This window comes from Antechinus flavipes, chromosome 2 (assembly GCF_016432865.1).
Source record: "Antechinus flavipes isolate AdamAnt ecotype Samford, QLD, Australia chromosome 2, AdamAnt_v2, whole genome shotgun sequence".
NCBI lineage: Eukaryota > Metazoa > Chordata > Mammalia > Dasyuromorphia > Dasyuridae > Antechinus > Antechinus flavipes.
In genome coordinates, this window is record NC_067399.1 from 353,140,017 (window position 1) to 353,158,745 (window position 18,729).

The 18,729-nt window shown below is 31.9% G+C and overlaps 1 protein-coding gene across 1 annotated transcript in view; it reads left to right on the forward strand.

Moving 5' to 3' along the window:
• TTC6 (tetratricopeptide repeat domain 6) overlaps nt 1–18,729 on the forward strand; it is a 288,496-nt gene that overhangs the window by 77,910 nt on the left and 191,857 nt on the right. The window contains exons 7-11 of the mRNA XM_051978083.1: nt 882–1,076; nt 6,948–7,068; nt 9,969–10,073; nt 12,870–12,962; nt 16,626–16,694. Of these exons, the coding sequence (XP_051834043.1) occupies nt 882–1,076; nt 6,948–7,068; nt 9,969–10,073; nt 12,870–12,962; nt 16,626–16,694 (583 nt within the window). The remainder of the gene's footprint in view (nt 1–881; nt 1,077–6,947; nt 7,069–9,968; nt 10,074–12,869; nt 12,963–16,625; nt 16,695–18,729) is intronic.

Below are 18,729 nucleotides of genomic sequence, written 5' to 3' on the forward strand. Positions count from 1 at the left end.
ATAGGAATGTGATGAACAGCTTGTGAATAAAATATGAAAGTGAAGATGGTGCCATTATTCTTGCTGAAGTAATGATGTTATTTCATTTAATGATGAGAAGAATGTTCATGACTTGGAACTCATGAACAGTGTGACTCTTATTCTCTGCCCATATTTATTCCACAGTGAGTGACTAACCATACCATTACACCAAAGATGGCCCAAAAGACAATAATGTGAGCTTTTTCTTCTGGTTAACCAATAAACACAGAAAACTCACATCACCCAATAGTGATTCTGCATATACCAGTTTACCTACATCAATTGCTGTGCCAGACACTGTAAAGATTATTCATCAGCAGTCAAATAAAAGTGATGATGATGGTGACATTTACATGCTAAATCTAGGTTCTAGAATTCATAACCAAATGAATTTTCCTTTTTCCTTTTTGATACCTGCAATTTAATTTTCTTCTTTTAAAAAAAATTCTTTTAAAAACTCAGGTTAACTAGTGGTTTTTCTCTTTTATTAGCTATTTGTTTTTTTTTTTAATAGCTCCTAGTTTTATTGATCAATCAATAAAATAACTTTTTTTACTTGATCTCTTCTTTGATTTTCAGAATTTCTGTTGTGTATTTTGACTTGTTGCATTTCTAACTTTTAAAAATTGCATATCCAGTTCATTTGTTGGTGAAGGTGTTTAATGATAAGAATTTCCCCTCAGGAACTGCTTTGGCCATATCCCAGTGGGCATGGTATTTGAGCTTATAATTTTCTTTGATAAAAAAAATATTTAAAATCTGATGATCCACATCAGACTATATTATTAATATAAATTAGTGTTTTGTTTTTGTAGCTCATAAGATGCCAAAATAGACTGACACTTTTTTTTTTTTTTTAGGATTCCACATAAGCAGTCTACTCATACTCTTCATAAACTATGTATTGCTGCCCCAGAATTTGTGTTACCTACTGATTTACAACTGGCTTCTAGGATATATCACACTAAAGACAAAGCAGGCCATAATACTTTTCTTAGAAGTGATAAAAGAGACTCTATAGATGATTCTATTAGGAATGAAAAAGAAAAAAACAGGTATGTATTTCTCATATTTAATGTAATATGTTTAAAAATATTGTGAATGAATCAAGTCTTCTTTGAAAGTTGGATTGAATGGGACTGGTTTGGTACTAGCTTCTCAGAGATTTTTGTGCTCCATATTTTGTCTTATCTATAAGATTCATGATGACTGCTTTGCCTATTCCCCACCACTATGGATAATTGTGTAGAAATCTGGGGGAGAAACTATGGGCTGGTGTAACGTATATCATCAAAATCTATGATACCATAGAAAAATCAGTATCAATTGATTTTTTTGCCCAGCATTCTTTTGGTACCCTGAAGTTTGTTTAGAAGTTCAATAGACCATGGAAAAAGAGCATAAGAGGAAGCATTTGTTAAGTAACTACTGTGTGCCATGCATTGTACTAAGCACATTTTACTCTCATTTGATCCACCCTACAACCCAGAGAACAAGTATTGTAGTCATTCCTATTTTGCATTTGAGGACTTTGCAGAGATCAAAATGTCCAAGATGCTACTAAAGTGTAGTAGTCCTCAGAGGAAAAATCAGCCAATAACTTAAAAAAATTAAAACAAGCTAACATTGCAACAATCCACTTTTTAAAAATTTCTTCCCAATTTGTTGGCTACACATGTATCAATTTACTTAGTCTTTTTAGAAAACTAACTTTTTTTTTTTTTTTTTTTACCAATTGTATAGTTTCTAGGATTTCCAATTTATCTATTTCTCCCTTCATATTTTAAGATTTTCTCCTTTATCCTCCAAGGCCCACCTAGGATTTAAGCAACTGAGCTAATACAGAGATATAGGAAAAAGAAGAAAGAAAGAGTAGGACTTTCCTTAAATATTTCTGTTAATGTTAATTTTACTGCAATCATAAAGAGCTGGGGTATAGGTAGACATAAAAATAAATTTAAATTAAGGCAGAGAATCAAATTTCTGCCTAAGTGTTAGGAATTATTCTGAGTCCATTTAATAAAAACTCCCTAAAGTAATAGAGTAAAGAATTATAAACCAGAGTAGGGACCACTATATTGCCCTTAGGCTAGAATTTGAGCTAATGTTGTCAGGATGTATGGCTGATTAAATGTCCAGAAACAAAGGACACAGAAAAGAAGGCACAGAAATGATTATTTATTGCCAGTGTCGTTACCACTATAGTTAATTAACTGTAATTAATTGTCCTTACTAGCACTACAATTCAGGTAAACGCAGCTTCTAGTGTTGCCTGAAAACAAAGAGGAGATAAAACTATCAGTATTTGCTAAAGGGTGTGGATGGAAAGGAAAGAAAAGGGAAGGGAACAAGCATTTATATAGCAGTTGCTATGTTGACAGGTATTGTGCAAAGTATTTTTATAACTATAATTTCATTTAATCCTCACAACAACCCTATGAGGGGAGACACTTATTTCCCAATTTCCCAATTGAAAAAACTGAGACAAACAGAAGTTAAAAGACTAGAGTAACAAAGCTAATAAGTGTTTGAGAATAGATTAGAACTCAGGTCTTCCTAATGCCAATCTCAGCACTTGATCCACTAATTCATGATGATAATAATTTTTTGCTTTAAAATTTCTAGGCATCAAAAAAGAAACTAAGATAATAGCTTGAGTAAAGATTTTATCTAAAAAATATATTCATAAAAAAAAAAAACCACCATATGACATTTCTATATAGCAATAACAAAATTCAGGAGGAAATAAGAAAAAAGGAAGTCTAATTCATTTTGACCTCCAAATGAACAAAATGGAAGTCAATTTATCAAATTATTCTCAATAGATAGATATATTTATTATATATTATATCTAATATATATTCTAACATATTATATCTAATGTTATATCTAACATAATTATAATACGCACAATTAATAAAATGCTTCTTAACACAAATGCTCTGCTTAACCCAACGTATAGATGGATCATGTTAATATAAGAAAAATGAAAATACTTCTTAAGTTAATTTACAGATTTGGTGCTAAAACTACCAAAGATCCATTCTGTAGGGCTCTTCATAATAACACAAATCATTTGAAATGACAGATTATCTGAGAAAATACTTATGGGTAAGATACAAATGAAAAGAGGTATAGCACTCCCAGAGAACAAACTATATTATAAAGCAATAATCATCCATTTACTTTATATTGGTGTAAAAATTTTAAAAATACATCTCTGGAACAGATTAAGTGAAAACCAGATATAATTGAACACAAAAACCCAATGTCCAATAAATACACCACAAAAATCAATTACCTAGGAAAGAACTCCTTAGCTGACAAAAATTACTGTGTAAAAAGGAAAACAGACTGACAGATATTAAATTTAGACCAATATCATCTTATATTCCACAATAAATTCAAAATTTACATGGAGCTTGAATATTAAGGTCACAACATTCAAAGCAATTCAAAGAGGAGCTGATTATATCCTTTTTGTAGTTACTGATGAGGAAGAGGTGAATTCTTAACCAAAAAAAGAAGAGAGGTGATTACAAAAGATAAAATAGAAAATTCCAATGTTATAAAATTGAAACATGTTGGCATTAACAAACCAACTAGAATAAGAAGGGAAATATTCAACTGGGGAAAAATCTTTATATTAGATATTTCTGAAAAAGATCTGACATCCATGATGTATAGACAGTCGACAAAAACTGCCTGCTTCAGCTTCCCCACATTGAGTTATGTGGAGGTGCCATGCATTGAGTAGAATGTAAACCTCAGGCAGAGGCATGCCTTATTTTTCCTTATATCCCCCGTATATTATCTCTTTTCTAATGTAATAAATTTTATATAATCACAATTTTCATTATCTTTATCTTATATTTTTTATCCATTTTGGTTCACTATCATCTCTTATTTTTAAATTAAATCGAATGTGAGTTAAAGAAAAAACAAATATTTGAGCTCTGCAAGAATTTTTTAAAAGTAAGACAATATAAGGCCACCAGATGTCACTGTCAACATTTGGTAATGGTGTTAATGTTCTGTTCTTTTTAAGTCCTTATTATCAATTTTGTTTAAAATTTAAAAAAAAAACACTAATTTTTATACTCTCATTGAATAGCTCTACCACATATATAATCAAGTCTCCACTTTGAGGCAATATAACCTTTTAAAATAATTTCTGACACTATAATTCCATGCTATATTCCTTTTAAGTTAAACACACTGCCTAAAATATGTTTGACTAGGTAAGGACAGACAAGTATACAGATTGACTAGAGAATAATGGAAAAGATATTTTCATCAGTTGTCACACAGAAGATTTTTGGGAGTAAGCTCTCAGTCCAGTCCCACGGAGAAGAGATACCTTTGCATGCAGAAGGCTAAAGGCTTGTATGTTGAGACTAAAGAACTTGACTACACTTCTCCCACAACTGATTGGGTCCTTAGGTGGGATAGGTGAGTGGGTTTCTTTTTGTCAAAATTAAAATCTACCTACATTGGTGGTTGAGAAATTCCATCAGGTTCATTTGACAATGGCTTTCTTTCTTTTTTAAATCTCTGGAAGAAGCAATTAGAGCTGGTTCTGGAAAAATGACATTGTAGATGACTTTGTATGTGATGTCCTTAAACCCCCTGATAACCCTTCCCTGTTCAGGCATCTAATATTCTTTTGCTGTCTTCTAACTAATTAAAGTTTTTCTTTCTCAGCAATGTCCTATTCACCAAAGTCACCACTCTTCTTCCCTTTCCTATCCCTAATTCAAAGGACCTGACACATAGAAGATAGTACCCTAAATAAATATTTGTTGTTTGATGAGCTGCTGTTCTACATCAGAAAGGGGAATTTCCACACCAGGAGTACTTTACTTTTAAAAAGTTGAAGGTTCAACCAAAACAACAATAATAGCAAACACAATACTCAATTTTTGATGTGTCCAACTGTTTTCTTTTACTATTAGTTCACAATCACCATATTAGCTTTTCTGGTCATTTGTGTCTTTGCTGATGCTTTTATGACACTTTTTGTATATGCTATTTTTGGCAATGTGCTTTAACCTACTTTGAACCACAATACACCTTTTGGCTAAGATCACACACAGTTTTGGTTCAATTATTTAATGGTAACAACCTTTCTGAAAATTTGGAGTGGAGATTCTAATTGCAGGAGGGGAGAATGACCTGTACCCATATAGTTTTCTGGACTTTTGAGTTTTTGCTTCTCTCCTAAGTGAAGGAAAATCATAGTTTTGAGGATAAAGATGGAGCCTAAAGGAGCCCATGGAAAACAGTAAGATATCTGAGAGGGAAACATAGGTAGGTGGTTTCCTTCCTCAGAAGCTGGGGTAACAAGAGTAGAATATACATAGAAAGAGTGTGAGAGTAATTTTGTAGCGGTATCAGGATCAAAGATAATAGCTGAGAGGCAGTCTCTTCAAATGGAAGCCTAAGGAGGGCAAGTAGTAAAGTATAAAACTTACCTTGGCTACTCACCCTTATGGATGGAATTCTGGTAAAAGCATCCATGTTCTGGGGAATGTGGAAGGAATTGATGGTTTTTATTCATCAGGTCTTTGTCCTACTTCAGCTGGGAATTCCTGGTACCTGTTTGTTTATTCTGTGTTGCCTTTTTTAAAAAATGTTTTTCATTTTCTTTCCCATAAATTATCTTTGATTGAGACAGAAAGGCATTTCCTTGCAATCTCTGGGATTTGCAAAAAGAACTATCTACTAGTTGGGATGAAAAAAGAATAAGAGTCTTCTTTATCTTTTTATTTGCTCCCCAGTCATTATCTTTGGATCCTGATGACGACGACGACGACGACGACGACTACTACTACTACTACTACTACTACACACAAACACACACACATACACTAAAAAAGACATTCTGGTATTTACATAATCAGTTAATAAGTATTAAGTGCTTACTATGTACTAGGCATTGTTCTAGGCACAAGGAATGCAAAGAAAATGAAAAAAAAAATAATAATCCCCTGACTTCAAGGAACTATTGGGCACACAGGCAAATTGATAAAACACAAATGCAAAATGAAATAATTTCAAGAGGGCAAATGTACTAAAAACTGGGGAGATTCTTTTGAGATCATAAGTGTTCCATGGATAAGCAGCAACTCCTCATTAGAATATAGCTTCCTCTAGGGAAAGAAACTGTTTTCTTTTATATATATATATCTGCCAGCGTTTATCGTAGTGTTTTTTTTTTTTCCCCCAGAAAATAATTTATTTTTTCTAATTACATATAAAAAATTAATATTCATTTTAAAAACTTTTGAGTTCTAAATTTTCTCCCTCCATGCCCTTTCCCCTCCCCCCATTGAGAAGATAAGCAGTTTGATGTAAATTATATACTTGCAGTCATAAGATAGTGTTTTGATAAGAACTTAATATTTTTTTCATTTTATGAATCACTACCATAACTGGGAAAATATCTCATGTTAAGATGGCCTTTTTGTGTCTATTAACATTTTGGAATCATGAAAAACACTTTAACTCTCCCAAATGCATTCTAATCATTTAATTTATTATGAGCTTGGTTCTTTGTTTTATCTGTTTCTTTAAAGTGTGGACTAACTCAGTTGATTTCCTACTATCATAATAATCTGGGAAACATACATTTTCCATGTAATTTTTTCCTTGAGTGAATAGTATTTTATTGCTTATTTTGCTTAATTGATTTGGCTGACCTTATTACTTTGCTTGAGGTATTTGATAGTATTACCTCTAGGTTCTTTAGTTTGAGATATTCTATAGAGATACTCAGATATAACTATTAAAATAATCTCTTCACTGAATTTAAAAGTTTGATTGCATCTAATTTTGTATAAATTTTAAATAGTAATGAATTTGTTCATATTGTCATATTAACAATTATTTTTAAAACTAGCTTAATTTTTGAAAATTCACTACAGAATACTCTATGGAATTTCTACTACAGAACCTGAGGACAATATTTGTCCAGAAACATCAACAAATTTAGTTAAATGGAAAAAAACTGATGAAAAACCATCTCTTCATCTCTCAGGAGAAGAAGTAAGAACTGCTTTTGCTAACTTTATGTAATGCTGTATATAATCTATCCATGCCTTCTTAGTCTATGTAATTTGTGCCTTCTCCCATACTTCTTCTATTATTATGCTGGAGGTTGGTTTGTTTTTAATTGTGTGGATCCCATTATTGGAATTAAAAAGCTGAAGAAATATTAGTTATTATTACGACTACTATAGCCAGCTCACCTCCTTTTCTAGTTATACATTTCCTGTTTAATAGGTCATCATCAGAAATACATGTCAGCCTACTTACATCCATCATGTGTGTTACCATTTCCCATTGGGCCACATGCAAATTAGATCCTTTATCTAATGTGATTTTACATGATTTGGAGCTATACAGAAAAATTAGAAGAACATAGATATTTTAAAAGATGGGATTTTATTTTTAGAAGCATTTGAGTATCTTTAAAAATTCTCTGCATTTTCTTAAATGCAAGTTCCAAGCTCAGCTAGAATCTTATCCTAAATATATGAACTTATGTAGCAATTCAATGGACTGATCCTTTATCATATGTTGTAGTTTGGATATTACATGCTTTCCATCCATTTGTTTTTTCTTGTATGGATAATCAGGCTTCAGAATTATAGATTCACTATTTCAGAGCTGGAAAAGACTTTAATTATCCATCTAATCCAACAATACCTGAAAAACGAATTTCTTTTGCATCTTATTTAACAAGTATGAAATACTTTATATGAAACACTGCCAAAGAAAGGGAACTCTTTACTTTCTGAAGATGATTCTACTTTTGGATAATTCTAATTAGAAAACTTTTTCAACTTGCTCTTCCACCCACTAAAATACATTTGTATTCTGGAGACAAATAGGATAAATTTAAACTGTTTTCACTGGGACATCTCTTTAAATACCAACAGACAGATAAAACATTTCCTTCAAGTTCTCCAATTTTAATAGTGTGTAGGAATAATCTTATGATTGTCCTCATTTCCTTCAGTCAGCACCCAAGGAATAAGAAGCCTGCAATCACTCTGCTTGCCCTCTTTTCTATGCATCCTAATTAACTGATATCCTTCTGGAAAGGTGATTGCCAGAAGTGAATGTACTATGTAAGACAGAAGACATACAGCAGTACTCTTGTTCTGGGAAGCTACACCTCTTTTTATAACCTAAGAGTGCATTATATATCTATGTTGCCAAATCACACAGTGTTCTGATTGTAAATTCTCTAAAACTCCCACATCTCTCCCAAATAGCTTTTAGACTTTCTAATCACGGAATGGGCATTGCTTGAATCAATCGAAGAGCTGGGAAAGACTTAAGCTTAAAAATAAGATCAAGTTCTCCCATTGTATCCAGAATCATCTTCACTGGGCCCCAAATGGCTGTGAAGAAGAAAGTGAGGCTGGTGACTTTGTACTGTTCCCCTTCACTTAAATCCAATCCATTTTGCAAATCATGGTATCACCTCCCTGTTGTTATGGTCCTCTTCAAGACCAAAGGACAAACAACAACAATCGACTTTCTGTCTATTTTATATGTCATATAATCTTAAATCATCAAAGTCTTGAAGATTTTCATCTATGGAAAAACTATAAATTGATTTACAATATTTCTTCCAAAAAAAAATTCATTGACTAGATTGTATGACACAAAGTAGGAAAGAAATTTGGTACTTAATCTAACGAATTTAATCAAAGTTGCTAATCAAGCAGTGTACCTCAAGTAAAAGCCTATTTCTTGATTTTATTAAGGTAGTTACATGTGGTAGACAGAAGATGTGATTATCAAACAGATGGAACTGGCCTCTAACCTGTGGATGGCCAGAGCCAAATGTTATGCCAGCCTTAGGTGTGGCTTACTTGCAGGACTTTAGCTCTGAAAAACGGAGTGTCCCCTAATATCTTTTTTTTCCATTTAAAAAAAATTTTTTTTGAAAAAACAGAGTAAAGAAAAAAGAAAAACAGAAAAGAAAGGCAAAACAAAATAAAGCAAAACAAGAGAACATTCTCATGTGCCCAGCAGAACATAAGGAAGTTTCCTAATATCTTGACATGATCTATGGGAAAATTGGGAGGGCTGAGATAGATAGTATCTGTATAGGATAATTTAGATATACTTGTACTCAGAAACACAGAGATAATCTGAATAAATTTTTCATATTATGTCCCAATTTATAATTTGTATATTTTTTGCTTTTACCTGGAATTCTGTATAAGTAGCATACCAGGCAATGCCACTATTAGTATTCATTTGTTAACATAAGAATAATATATGTAGAACTAAAGTGATGCTCTGCTCTGAAAAATTGCTAAATTAATTTTTTAGCAGAGAAAACATTTCAGGGGGATGTGCTAGATTTGTTTAATATCAGAAATGTCTAATGTTATTATTTGTAACAATGTCTTCCTTGACAAAAATGATTAATGAATATTATTTTATCATGCTTAAGTCAGAATTATTCTAGCTAAACTCAATGCTTTTGAGACAGCTTGATGGAAATTTTTGTAACTATAAATGATCTTGAGATTCTATTCTTCTTGGTTCTTGTGAGTGAATTTTAGCTTCTTGGGATTTTTTTCCCATGGCATTTGAAACATGTGGCCATTTGGCTTGTTTACTTGTGGAAGCAAACTGGAGAATACTCTGGCTTTACATCAGACAGGGAGGCTGCCTATGATATAAAACCATCTACATCTTCATACCTGGGTCCTTAGAATTGTTCAATTTAAGGCCTTTGCAGCCTGACTAGCAGAAATAAATGAACTGATACTTGTTCTCATAGAGATCATGAATTTGAGTTCTTATAAAGGCCTTTTATAGGTTATGGGATCAAATGAATCTAGTTTTCCCTCTGTTTTGTGACTTGGAGAAATAGTGACAAAAAATTTGATTATAATATATTTTGTTTTATTTCAAAGGTATCCATGTATCCAGGATCTGTGAAAATGTTTTGGGTTCCAGCTCCCCCAAAGTTTTCTGCTCCAGTCTCTCTCATAAGGCAAACCTTATACCCACAATATGAGGTAATATACCAAATAAATTCTCTTACTGCTTTGGAAAGCATATTCCACATGAATGAATATAATGAAAAGCATTTGCTTCCCATATATGTTAAAACACCAAAATTGAATACTTTATATTGTTTCTGGGTGGTTTTATTGTAAATCAACAAATAAGAAACAACAATCATATCACAAGAGGTATAAGCTACAGAACTCTGTGAAAATTATTATTTTTTTAACATATCTCTTGAGTGTTGATATTTTATCTATTTTCTCCTTATCTAAAGAACAGGATCAAAATATTAGGGTTTTATGAACAGAATACTTTTTTGGGGCGGGTAATTCAAAAATATTCAACCATTTGGGGTGGCTTTCCTAAGCTATCGTAAGATGGTCTTCATAAAATACTGTGCAGTTTTAAACTTTATTTTTATATTTGTATGTACTAAGGAGACAATCTATGAATTGCATTCAAAAGGGAATTTATTAAAAGTTACCTTTTAGCTGCCATTTGGTATTGTAATAAATTAAAAATGACTATTATAGAAAAGAAAGTAGAATTTTGTTCTATGGCTAGCCAAATTGAAGTCCCTAATCAATTATGAGAAGATTTATTTTGCCTTTAAATGCTATTTAAAGATTATTTCAATTTCTGATAATCTATGTTTTCAAGGTTAAAAGTTTAAAAGATTTGGGGAGGCCTCATGAGAAAACTACATACTCATTCTTCTTATGTAGTAATATTTTGATCCTAAAACATGTCAGTATAGGAAAACAAGGGATACCGATGAAATTGACATGATATCTAATTTATGACTGATGTGCAATTTCTTTGTGACCCAAAATAATTTATTTTGGGATATTTCACATTATTATATTGCATATAAATGAGTAGATATTATCTGGCCAGCCCATTCATAATTTAATCGATAGATTACTGCAATATGATCACAGCATTCAACTGATAATTAATTTTCAATATGAATTCAACTGACATTTATATGTAGCAGAAATTATAATAGTCATTTTTGAATAATGAATTTAATACTTACCACGATTTGGGCAATGGAAGAAAAGAGTCATAAATTTGTAAAACAAGTTGTCTTCAAGGCTGAGTATTTTCTCTTATTATGGCTTATTAAGATACGCTGGTTTGAGAAGACAAAGGATAAGTTTTGAAGGTGGTACAGAATTGAAAGATAAATGGAGAATAGTTCAAATGCTGGGAAATATAAATGCTGGGAGAATATAAAAGTGTAAACTATAGTTGGGTAAAGTATGAGTTGTAATTAGAACATTTGGGAGGAAAGTACTGAGAGTTGGGAAGGTTTTTTCATTGATCTACCTAGAGATGACATACTTTTCCATGGAAACATATATCCTTATAATTTCTTCAGGTTAGTGATAGCTAGCCTGTCTTTGAATTAATGTCAAGTTGTCTAAAAGAGAAAAAGAAAATAAATTAGGCCTAGATTCTAATACCCACACTGGATTTTTAAAATCAGTTTTAAATTTAGATTTCTCATGTTATATCCAACAATATTTTAACTAATGGCTTCAAATCCATTAAGCAAGTACTTTATTAAAAATTAAGTATATAATCAGCAAATATATCTGAAAAATTTTAATAGTGAATTGAAAAAGATGCTATTAAAAGTATCTTTGACTAAATAATTACAATCTTCACAATTATCTCTGTTTAGGGAATTACTTTGTAGTAAATATGTTATGGTTATCTAATAGATAAAATTATTAAAACAAAACTTGTAAGAAAGATTATAAAATAATATTTAAAAATTAAAATGTTTAGATTGGTTATACATATCAGGTCTTTATTAACTTACCTTAAAAAGGTATTTGATGTTTTATTTTAGAAATTCATAAAAAAGATATTCATATCTCACAGATTCATGAATTCAGTAAATATTTATTCACAAAATATTACTGGAGATTAAAGAGAAATGTAGGCCTATGTAGGCCATATCTTCTGGCTTATAGGCTATGACAGAGAGAGACTGGGGAAGGCTCAGATTTGGAGTTCTATTTGGTTCCCACAGTTAAGCTATTAAGAAACTACAGAAATATAAAAAGGGGAGAAAATCTAAAAATTGGAATTATATAGCTTTTATCTCCTCTTAGTTATTTTTCTTTCATGTTTATATAGCTTGTCTTCTTTCTAACAGGAGAAGGGAAGCATGTAGAAATTTGAACTTTGAAAACAGGAAATTGAAGCCTACAATGAAAAGTCAAAGGGAATATTAATATTAAAGCTTAAATATAGTTATTAAGAACCATTTAAAAACAAGTTTAGAATTTGAAAGACAACTGAATTCAAAATAATTCTAAATGGGAAATTATAGGCAGGAAATTATATATCATGAAAGAATAGGGCAAATAGAATAATAGGCAAATTCAGGACTTATCTCCACTCAATAGGTGTTCCTATACTGTAAATAAAACTTCTTTCATAGAGAATTTTCCCCTTTCTATGAAAAAATTTATTCTAAGATAGTTTTTCCATTTAGAAAATGTCATTTTGTTAATTATTTACACAAATAACATATCATTTTTTACCCTATTCCATTTCTTCCTCCCAAGTTCATAAAAATTTACCATTTCAGCTCATTCATTTATATTCTTCCTGTTCCTTGACTTTTGATCATGATTTCATCTCACTAAACTAGAAACCACATTTTTCCTGACAATTTTGTGTTATAAAAATGAAGAAATAATCAACTCAGTTATTAAAGTGATCCCTATTAGAAAAGTATAGTGAACTATAAAATAAGCTCATTGAACTTTTTCTCTTTTTCACAGAGTAGTTGTACATTTAAATATGTGGTGGAAAAGCAGTTTTCTGAGAGTCAAGAGAGTTTTTTGTCAAAGAAAAGACATAAAAAACTTGAATTGGTATGTATAATTTATGGGAGAAAATTATGCAAATATTGTAGAAATATTTCACACAAAATTTAATTTGTTATTCAAAATAGTCTACATTTTCTAGAAACTACTACTTGGTCATGTTAACTCTTTAGTTGTTTGTGTTGTTTATTATTATTATTATCGCTCTTATTAATATTGCTATTTGTAATGTTCTCTCCCCTAAAAATATAATCATTCTCTAAAAGCAGGTTTCTTGGGGGGCTTCTGGGAGCAGCCTTAGTTTCAGTTCAGAGTAATAATCACCTCAAATGCAGCCAGCTGTTAAAGTCCAGATCCTTTATTGTCTCCTTTAAAATAGCCCAGTTAGCTTTCTTAGAGGCCTATCTCTCTCCTTGGTTCCAAGAGCTCTTGCCTCTAGTCCTTTGCCTCTGCCTCTCCCAGCTTCAGGCTCTTGCTCCCAATGTCTCCAGCCAGTACAATGGTGGAATATCAAATGGATCTGACTCCTCCTCTGAGAGAGTGGGCTTGTGGGAGCTGTGACTTGTGAATTTCCTCCACTGAATCCTGACTTGTGAATCTCCTGAAGTCTCTAGTTGGCTTGTGGGAGCTCCTTATGTATGATCTCTTAAAGGTGTGAACTCTAATGTGTGAACTCTCCCAAAGGTGTGAACTCCAAAGGTCTGAACCAAGTATATAAGCATTATTTCTATCAACTCTAGTGACTTAACATCTTGTTACAAGTTCTGGCCCATAACAGCTATTATTAGCATTCTCTCATTCTTTGCACCCTTTTTGATGGAGTTCAGAAAGAAAAGTGTGCCACTATCCTGTTATTAGTCTTTTACATTTAATACTTTATGGATTATTATGTAAATGTATTAAAGAATTGGATGATTACAAGCATATAGGCTTATCTTCAGTAAATTTACTCAAATCATTCTCAGGACAACTTTAACAACAGAGAAGATCACAGTGATTATCTCATTCTGTTTCCACATAGTTTTAATTGCTTCTAGTAATTTTCTATATTTTGAAAGCTTTTTATTCTTATAGTTTTTTATTGTGGCAACCTTTATCAAAAGCATTGTTTTTTGTCTTCCAGTTGATATGACAATGTTATATATATAAAATAGTGCAGATTCCTCGTAGAAACTCCATGAAATATCTGTAAAAGACCCCTGAATTTAAAAAAAAAAAAAAAACTGAAAAGAAACAGAAGCAAATTCTTCTATTCTTTCCAGAACTGTAAAAGAAGATGGAAGGCACTGGAGGCAGTATACATTAGTGAAACTAATGAGAATTTGGGTAAATAAAATAATTTGGGTAAATGCTAGGAAAGCTAGCATGATCTAGGGCAGGAGTGTCAAATTCAAACAGGCCCACATTAACAAAACAATAAATTAACATGATATATGTTAGATTATTTTCATTATTTTATTTAATATTTCCCAGTTTTATTTTAATCTGGTCCAGACCACACTGGGAAGTTTGGGGAGTTTTGCAAGCTACAAGATATTTCTGACCATGGATAAAGTGATCAAAAGCCAGCAAAGATTGGATTCCATATCACACTCATAGAACTGGCAAAAATGACCAAAAAATGAAGGGAGGATAAGCATACTAATAATACACTTGTAAAGTCTGTGCTAACTCTTCAGGTTATTCATATCTATCCACATATGGTCACATTTAAATGCATCTCATGGAAAACATTGTTTCTAAATAGTATGATTTCTTACTTGAAGGGAATGGGGGAGGTGGGAAAGAACCTTTAAGTGGGCAGCTCTGTTCTCCAGTCTCTTGAGAATGCCACCAAACTGAAATTATATCTATTTGCTCCTACTAGATATTGTGGACCAGAGTATCATTAATTCATAGCCAAAAGTCTGATCACTCTGAAGGAGATGGGTGACTTCAGTCTTATACTTGTACTTCTGTGTTACTTTCCACCAAATGTAATTATACAAAGAACCATAATAAATCATGAATAGTGAGTAAATTCATTTATCCAAGCAAATAACAAAAATAAGAGAAGTTTTAAGAATTAGAATGAGAAGAGTGAGAATTATCTCTTTAACTCAGAAAGACATGAAATATAAGCTCAACCAAGAAAGAGGCCTTGATCTCACCAAATAAATTCCTTGAGTCTTTAGGAAAAGAGAAATCAAAAACATGTTAAAGAGCTAGCTTCCCCTATATGTCTGTCACTTACAGTCTGTGTCTTTCTTCTCTACATGACTGGATGTAATCCCTGAGAGAGGCTGGAATCACAGATATGTTTCTCAAAGAAAGAATGAAGAATATTCTTCTTTCTAAATTTCTAATACCAACTCAACCGCTTACACATAGTATCTATCACTTAACATTCTTTCCACCAATCTGGACTAATGCACATGTAGCCTACAAAATTCTCATAGAATGGCTTGAAACCCAGTTTACACATTATTGGAGTTATGAAGTAAGAAGGAGGACAATATATACATTGACTACAAAACTGTTAAGGAAAATAACTCTCACAGACTTAAGAACTTAGTGGCTTATGGATAGCATACTGAACATGGAATTAAGAAGGCCTGAATTCCAATTCTGCCTGAACTCCAGTCCTGCCTCAGATAATTACTAGCTTAGGCATATTACTTAACTTTTCAATCTCATTTTTCTCATTTGTGAAACTGGGGTAATACTAGCATCTACCTGAAACAATTCCTTCTATAATGATGCTCTACTTGTGCTACAATTTGTTGAATTCTCAAGGAAATTAAGTGGTTTGTATTGTTAGTATGGAAATTTATCATCTATTAGTTCAGAAAAAATAGGTTTGTTTCAAGTTCTATCCCCCAAACATACACACACACAATCTGTGGGACCACTCTATTAAAATCACAAGTTTGACCAAAACAACAACAAACTCACAACATATAAAAACAAAGCAAAACAAAAATTTTGTGATATTATATTCAGAGAGTTGCAAGAAACAATTTCTCTTATGATGATTTTTTTTTTTACTTGTGTCACAGTTTGTTAAATTCTTCAAAGAAATTTGGGAGGTTGTATTGGTAATATGTTGCTCTTGTTGGTCTAATACTTTTATACTATGAAACATTTTTTCCTCTATAGAACCTAGAAATCAACTGATTAAATTAATTAAATTATTCCATAAGTGAAACATTTTGTTCCTTTTAACAAGTTTTTTTTGAATAGACTAAAACAATTTTTAAAGTTTAAATATTTTTATAATGCCATTTGAGATCATCCATAAAAAGTATATTCTGGAAAATATTACATAAGATATTTGCATAACACAGTGCCTGGAACATAGCAGGTCCTATATAAATGTTAATTATTATTATTAAATATTCTATTTGTATTTAGAGTTTATATATTAAGTAGATAAGAGGCATCTATGGCATAAAAAAAATACAGACCTGGCCTTGGATTCAAGAAAAACTGGATTCAAGTTTGTCTCAAACATATTTTGGCTATGTGACCACCCTAGGCAAGTCATTAAATCTCTCAGTATTCTGGTCAACTTTCCAAGACTTTAAGTTACAGAGAAGATGTTAAGGGAACTTCCTCACCAGGATTTTCCTCATATAAATGAAATCACAGGTCCAGTTCTTGTTAAGTATCATTATATATGAGATTTCACTTTTATTAGTCAGTTATATTTTTCATTTTATATTTTAATAGCCAAAGATGAGAGTCAGAAAAAGTAAATCTTTCTCAAATTTCCAGAAGATTACTGAAGGAGAATCTAAGGTACTGTACTTTTTATTAAAGATTTCATAATTTTTCCATGTGTTTTTAAGTTTAATTTTGTTTTTTACAATCTACAAAAACTGATTTTGTCTCATCTCTCTTCTTCTCCCTTCCAATACTCTCATCTCCAGTAAAAGAAAGAATGAAAGAAAAGGAGAAAGAAAAGAAAAATCCTTGTAACTTTTGTCAAGACTAAAGCAAAACCAATTCTTGCCCTGACCATATCCAAAAATTATATACTTCAGTCTTTACCTTGAATTAATCACATCTCTCTTAAGAGAGATTCTTTATCATCTTTCTTCTGAAATTGTATTTGGTCCTTCTGTTGATAAGAATTAAGTTTTTCCAAAGTGTTTGTCTTTACAACGATGTTTCTGTATAAATTCTTCTCCTAATTTATGTCTTCAACAGTTTATTTAAATCCTCATAGGTTTTTCTCAAACCTTCCCTTTCATCATTTCTTAAAGGACAGTAATATTTTAACACAATTATATACTGTAATTTTTTAAGCAATCCTTCAATTGATCAAAACTTTTAGTTTCTAATTCTTAACAATCTCAGAAACAGTTTTATAAGTATATATATGTATATATATATATATATATATATATATATATATATATATATATATATATATATATATAGTGAAATGGACAAAAGACTGGTCCCCTCATCCCTGAGTCAAGGGGCCTCAGGCTTATAGGAAAATGTTGCTTAAATTAAATTAAAGGAAGTGTTATGTTCAGACAGAATGCTTGCCTAACAATGTCAGACATCCTGTAAGCTCCCCAGCATCCCCCTTCTCGAGCAAGAAATCGAGTCACTATTGTAACCACAGAACAAAAATTGCTCATAAACCTGTCTCTATTTGGGTTCGAGGCGAATCTCTACTGAGAGTCTGTCCTGGCTGGTAATAAATGATTTCTAAATTACAAACACCTTGGCTGTCTTGAATTTTATTGCCTGGGCTATTTCATTTGGAGATTCCCACTGAAATAAGCCTTTGACTCAGTCTGACGGCTAGTCCCTCTCCCTGGAGGGGGAAAGAGGTTATGGATCCTAGGGGGTGGGCACCCCAGTTTCCAGAAATCTCTTTCTGCCAACCAGGAGATTGAGACCCAAATTTTTGAATTCGGTTCAAAATTGGCACAGAGCATCCTAAAATCCAGTTTTGGCTAATAAGATATTGAGGGGCCCCTGCAGCTGCCTAACTATCCATCCACTTGTCTGGTCTGGTGAGTATTCCTGTATCTGTAGCAAGTGGGGTAAGCTGGACGCAGCGCTAAAGCCCCTTTGCCGACCTCCACAAGTCTCCATGTGATGGTTGTGGGTGTCTAAATCTGGAAACATCTGGTCTGATCTGATTCTGAGTGCCTTTTTGGGTCACTCTTCTAGTTGTATGTGTTCTGTGTGATTTGTCTGTTTTGTTAATTTAAGAGCTCTGTTAAGTTTTAAGAACAATGATTAAGAAATTTGGGAATTGGTTATTTGAAAATTTGCTTGTGATTTTAAACTTTTTAACGTGTTGTACTAATTTGTAAGTAAATGGAACTTGGCCATTTTAAACTGACAGGGAAGTTTTTACCTTAAAGCAGTTTTCAGAGACTGCTAGAGTAGAAGCCAATAAAACTTTATCTGATTGAAACTCAGGAAGAAAAAAAAATGATTAGGAACTTTGGGATGATTCTGAAAATTGTGAGAAATAAGTTGGCTATTGCCTTTGCATGCTAGATCTGTGTATTCTGAGGATAAGATCTTGGAATTTGTTTAAATATTGTTAACCTTTATTACTAAAGAAAAAAGAAAAAAAAAAGCAGCCTGATTTAATTAAAGAGCAATACAATTCAAGCTCTGCCTGGACAGATAAGAGAGATGCTAATTGTGGTCAGACAAATATTAAGGAGAAAAAAAAAAAAAAAAAAAAACTTCTGTAAAAAGTTTGATTTGACTCAGTTTAAATGTTAACATTGTAACATTGTAACATTTTTTTAAAATTTATTTTTTATTTTATAATAACTTTTTATTAACAGAACCC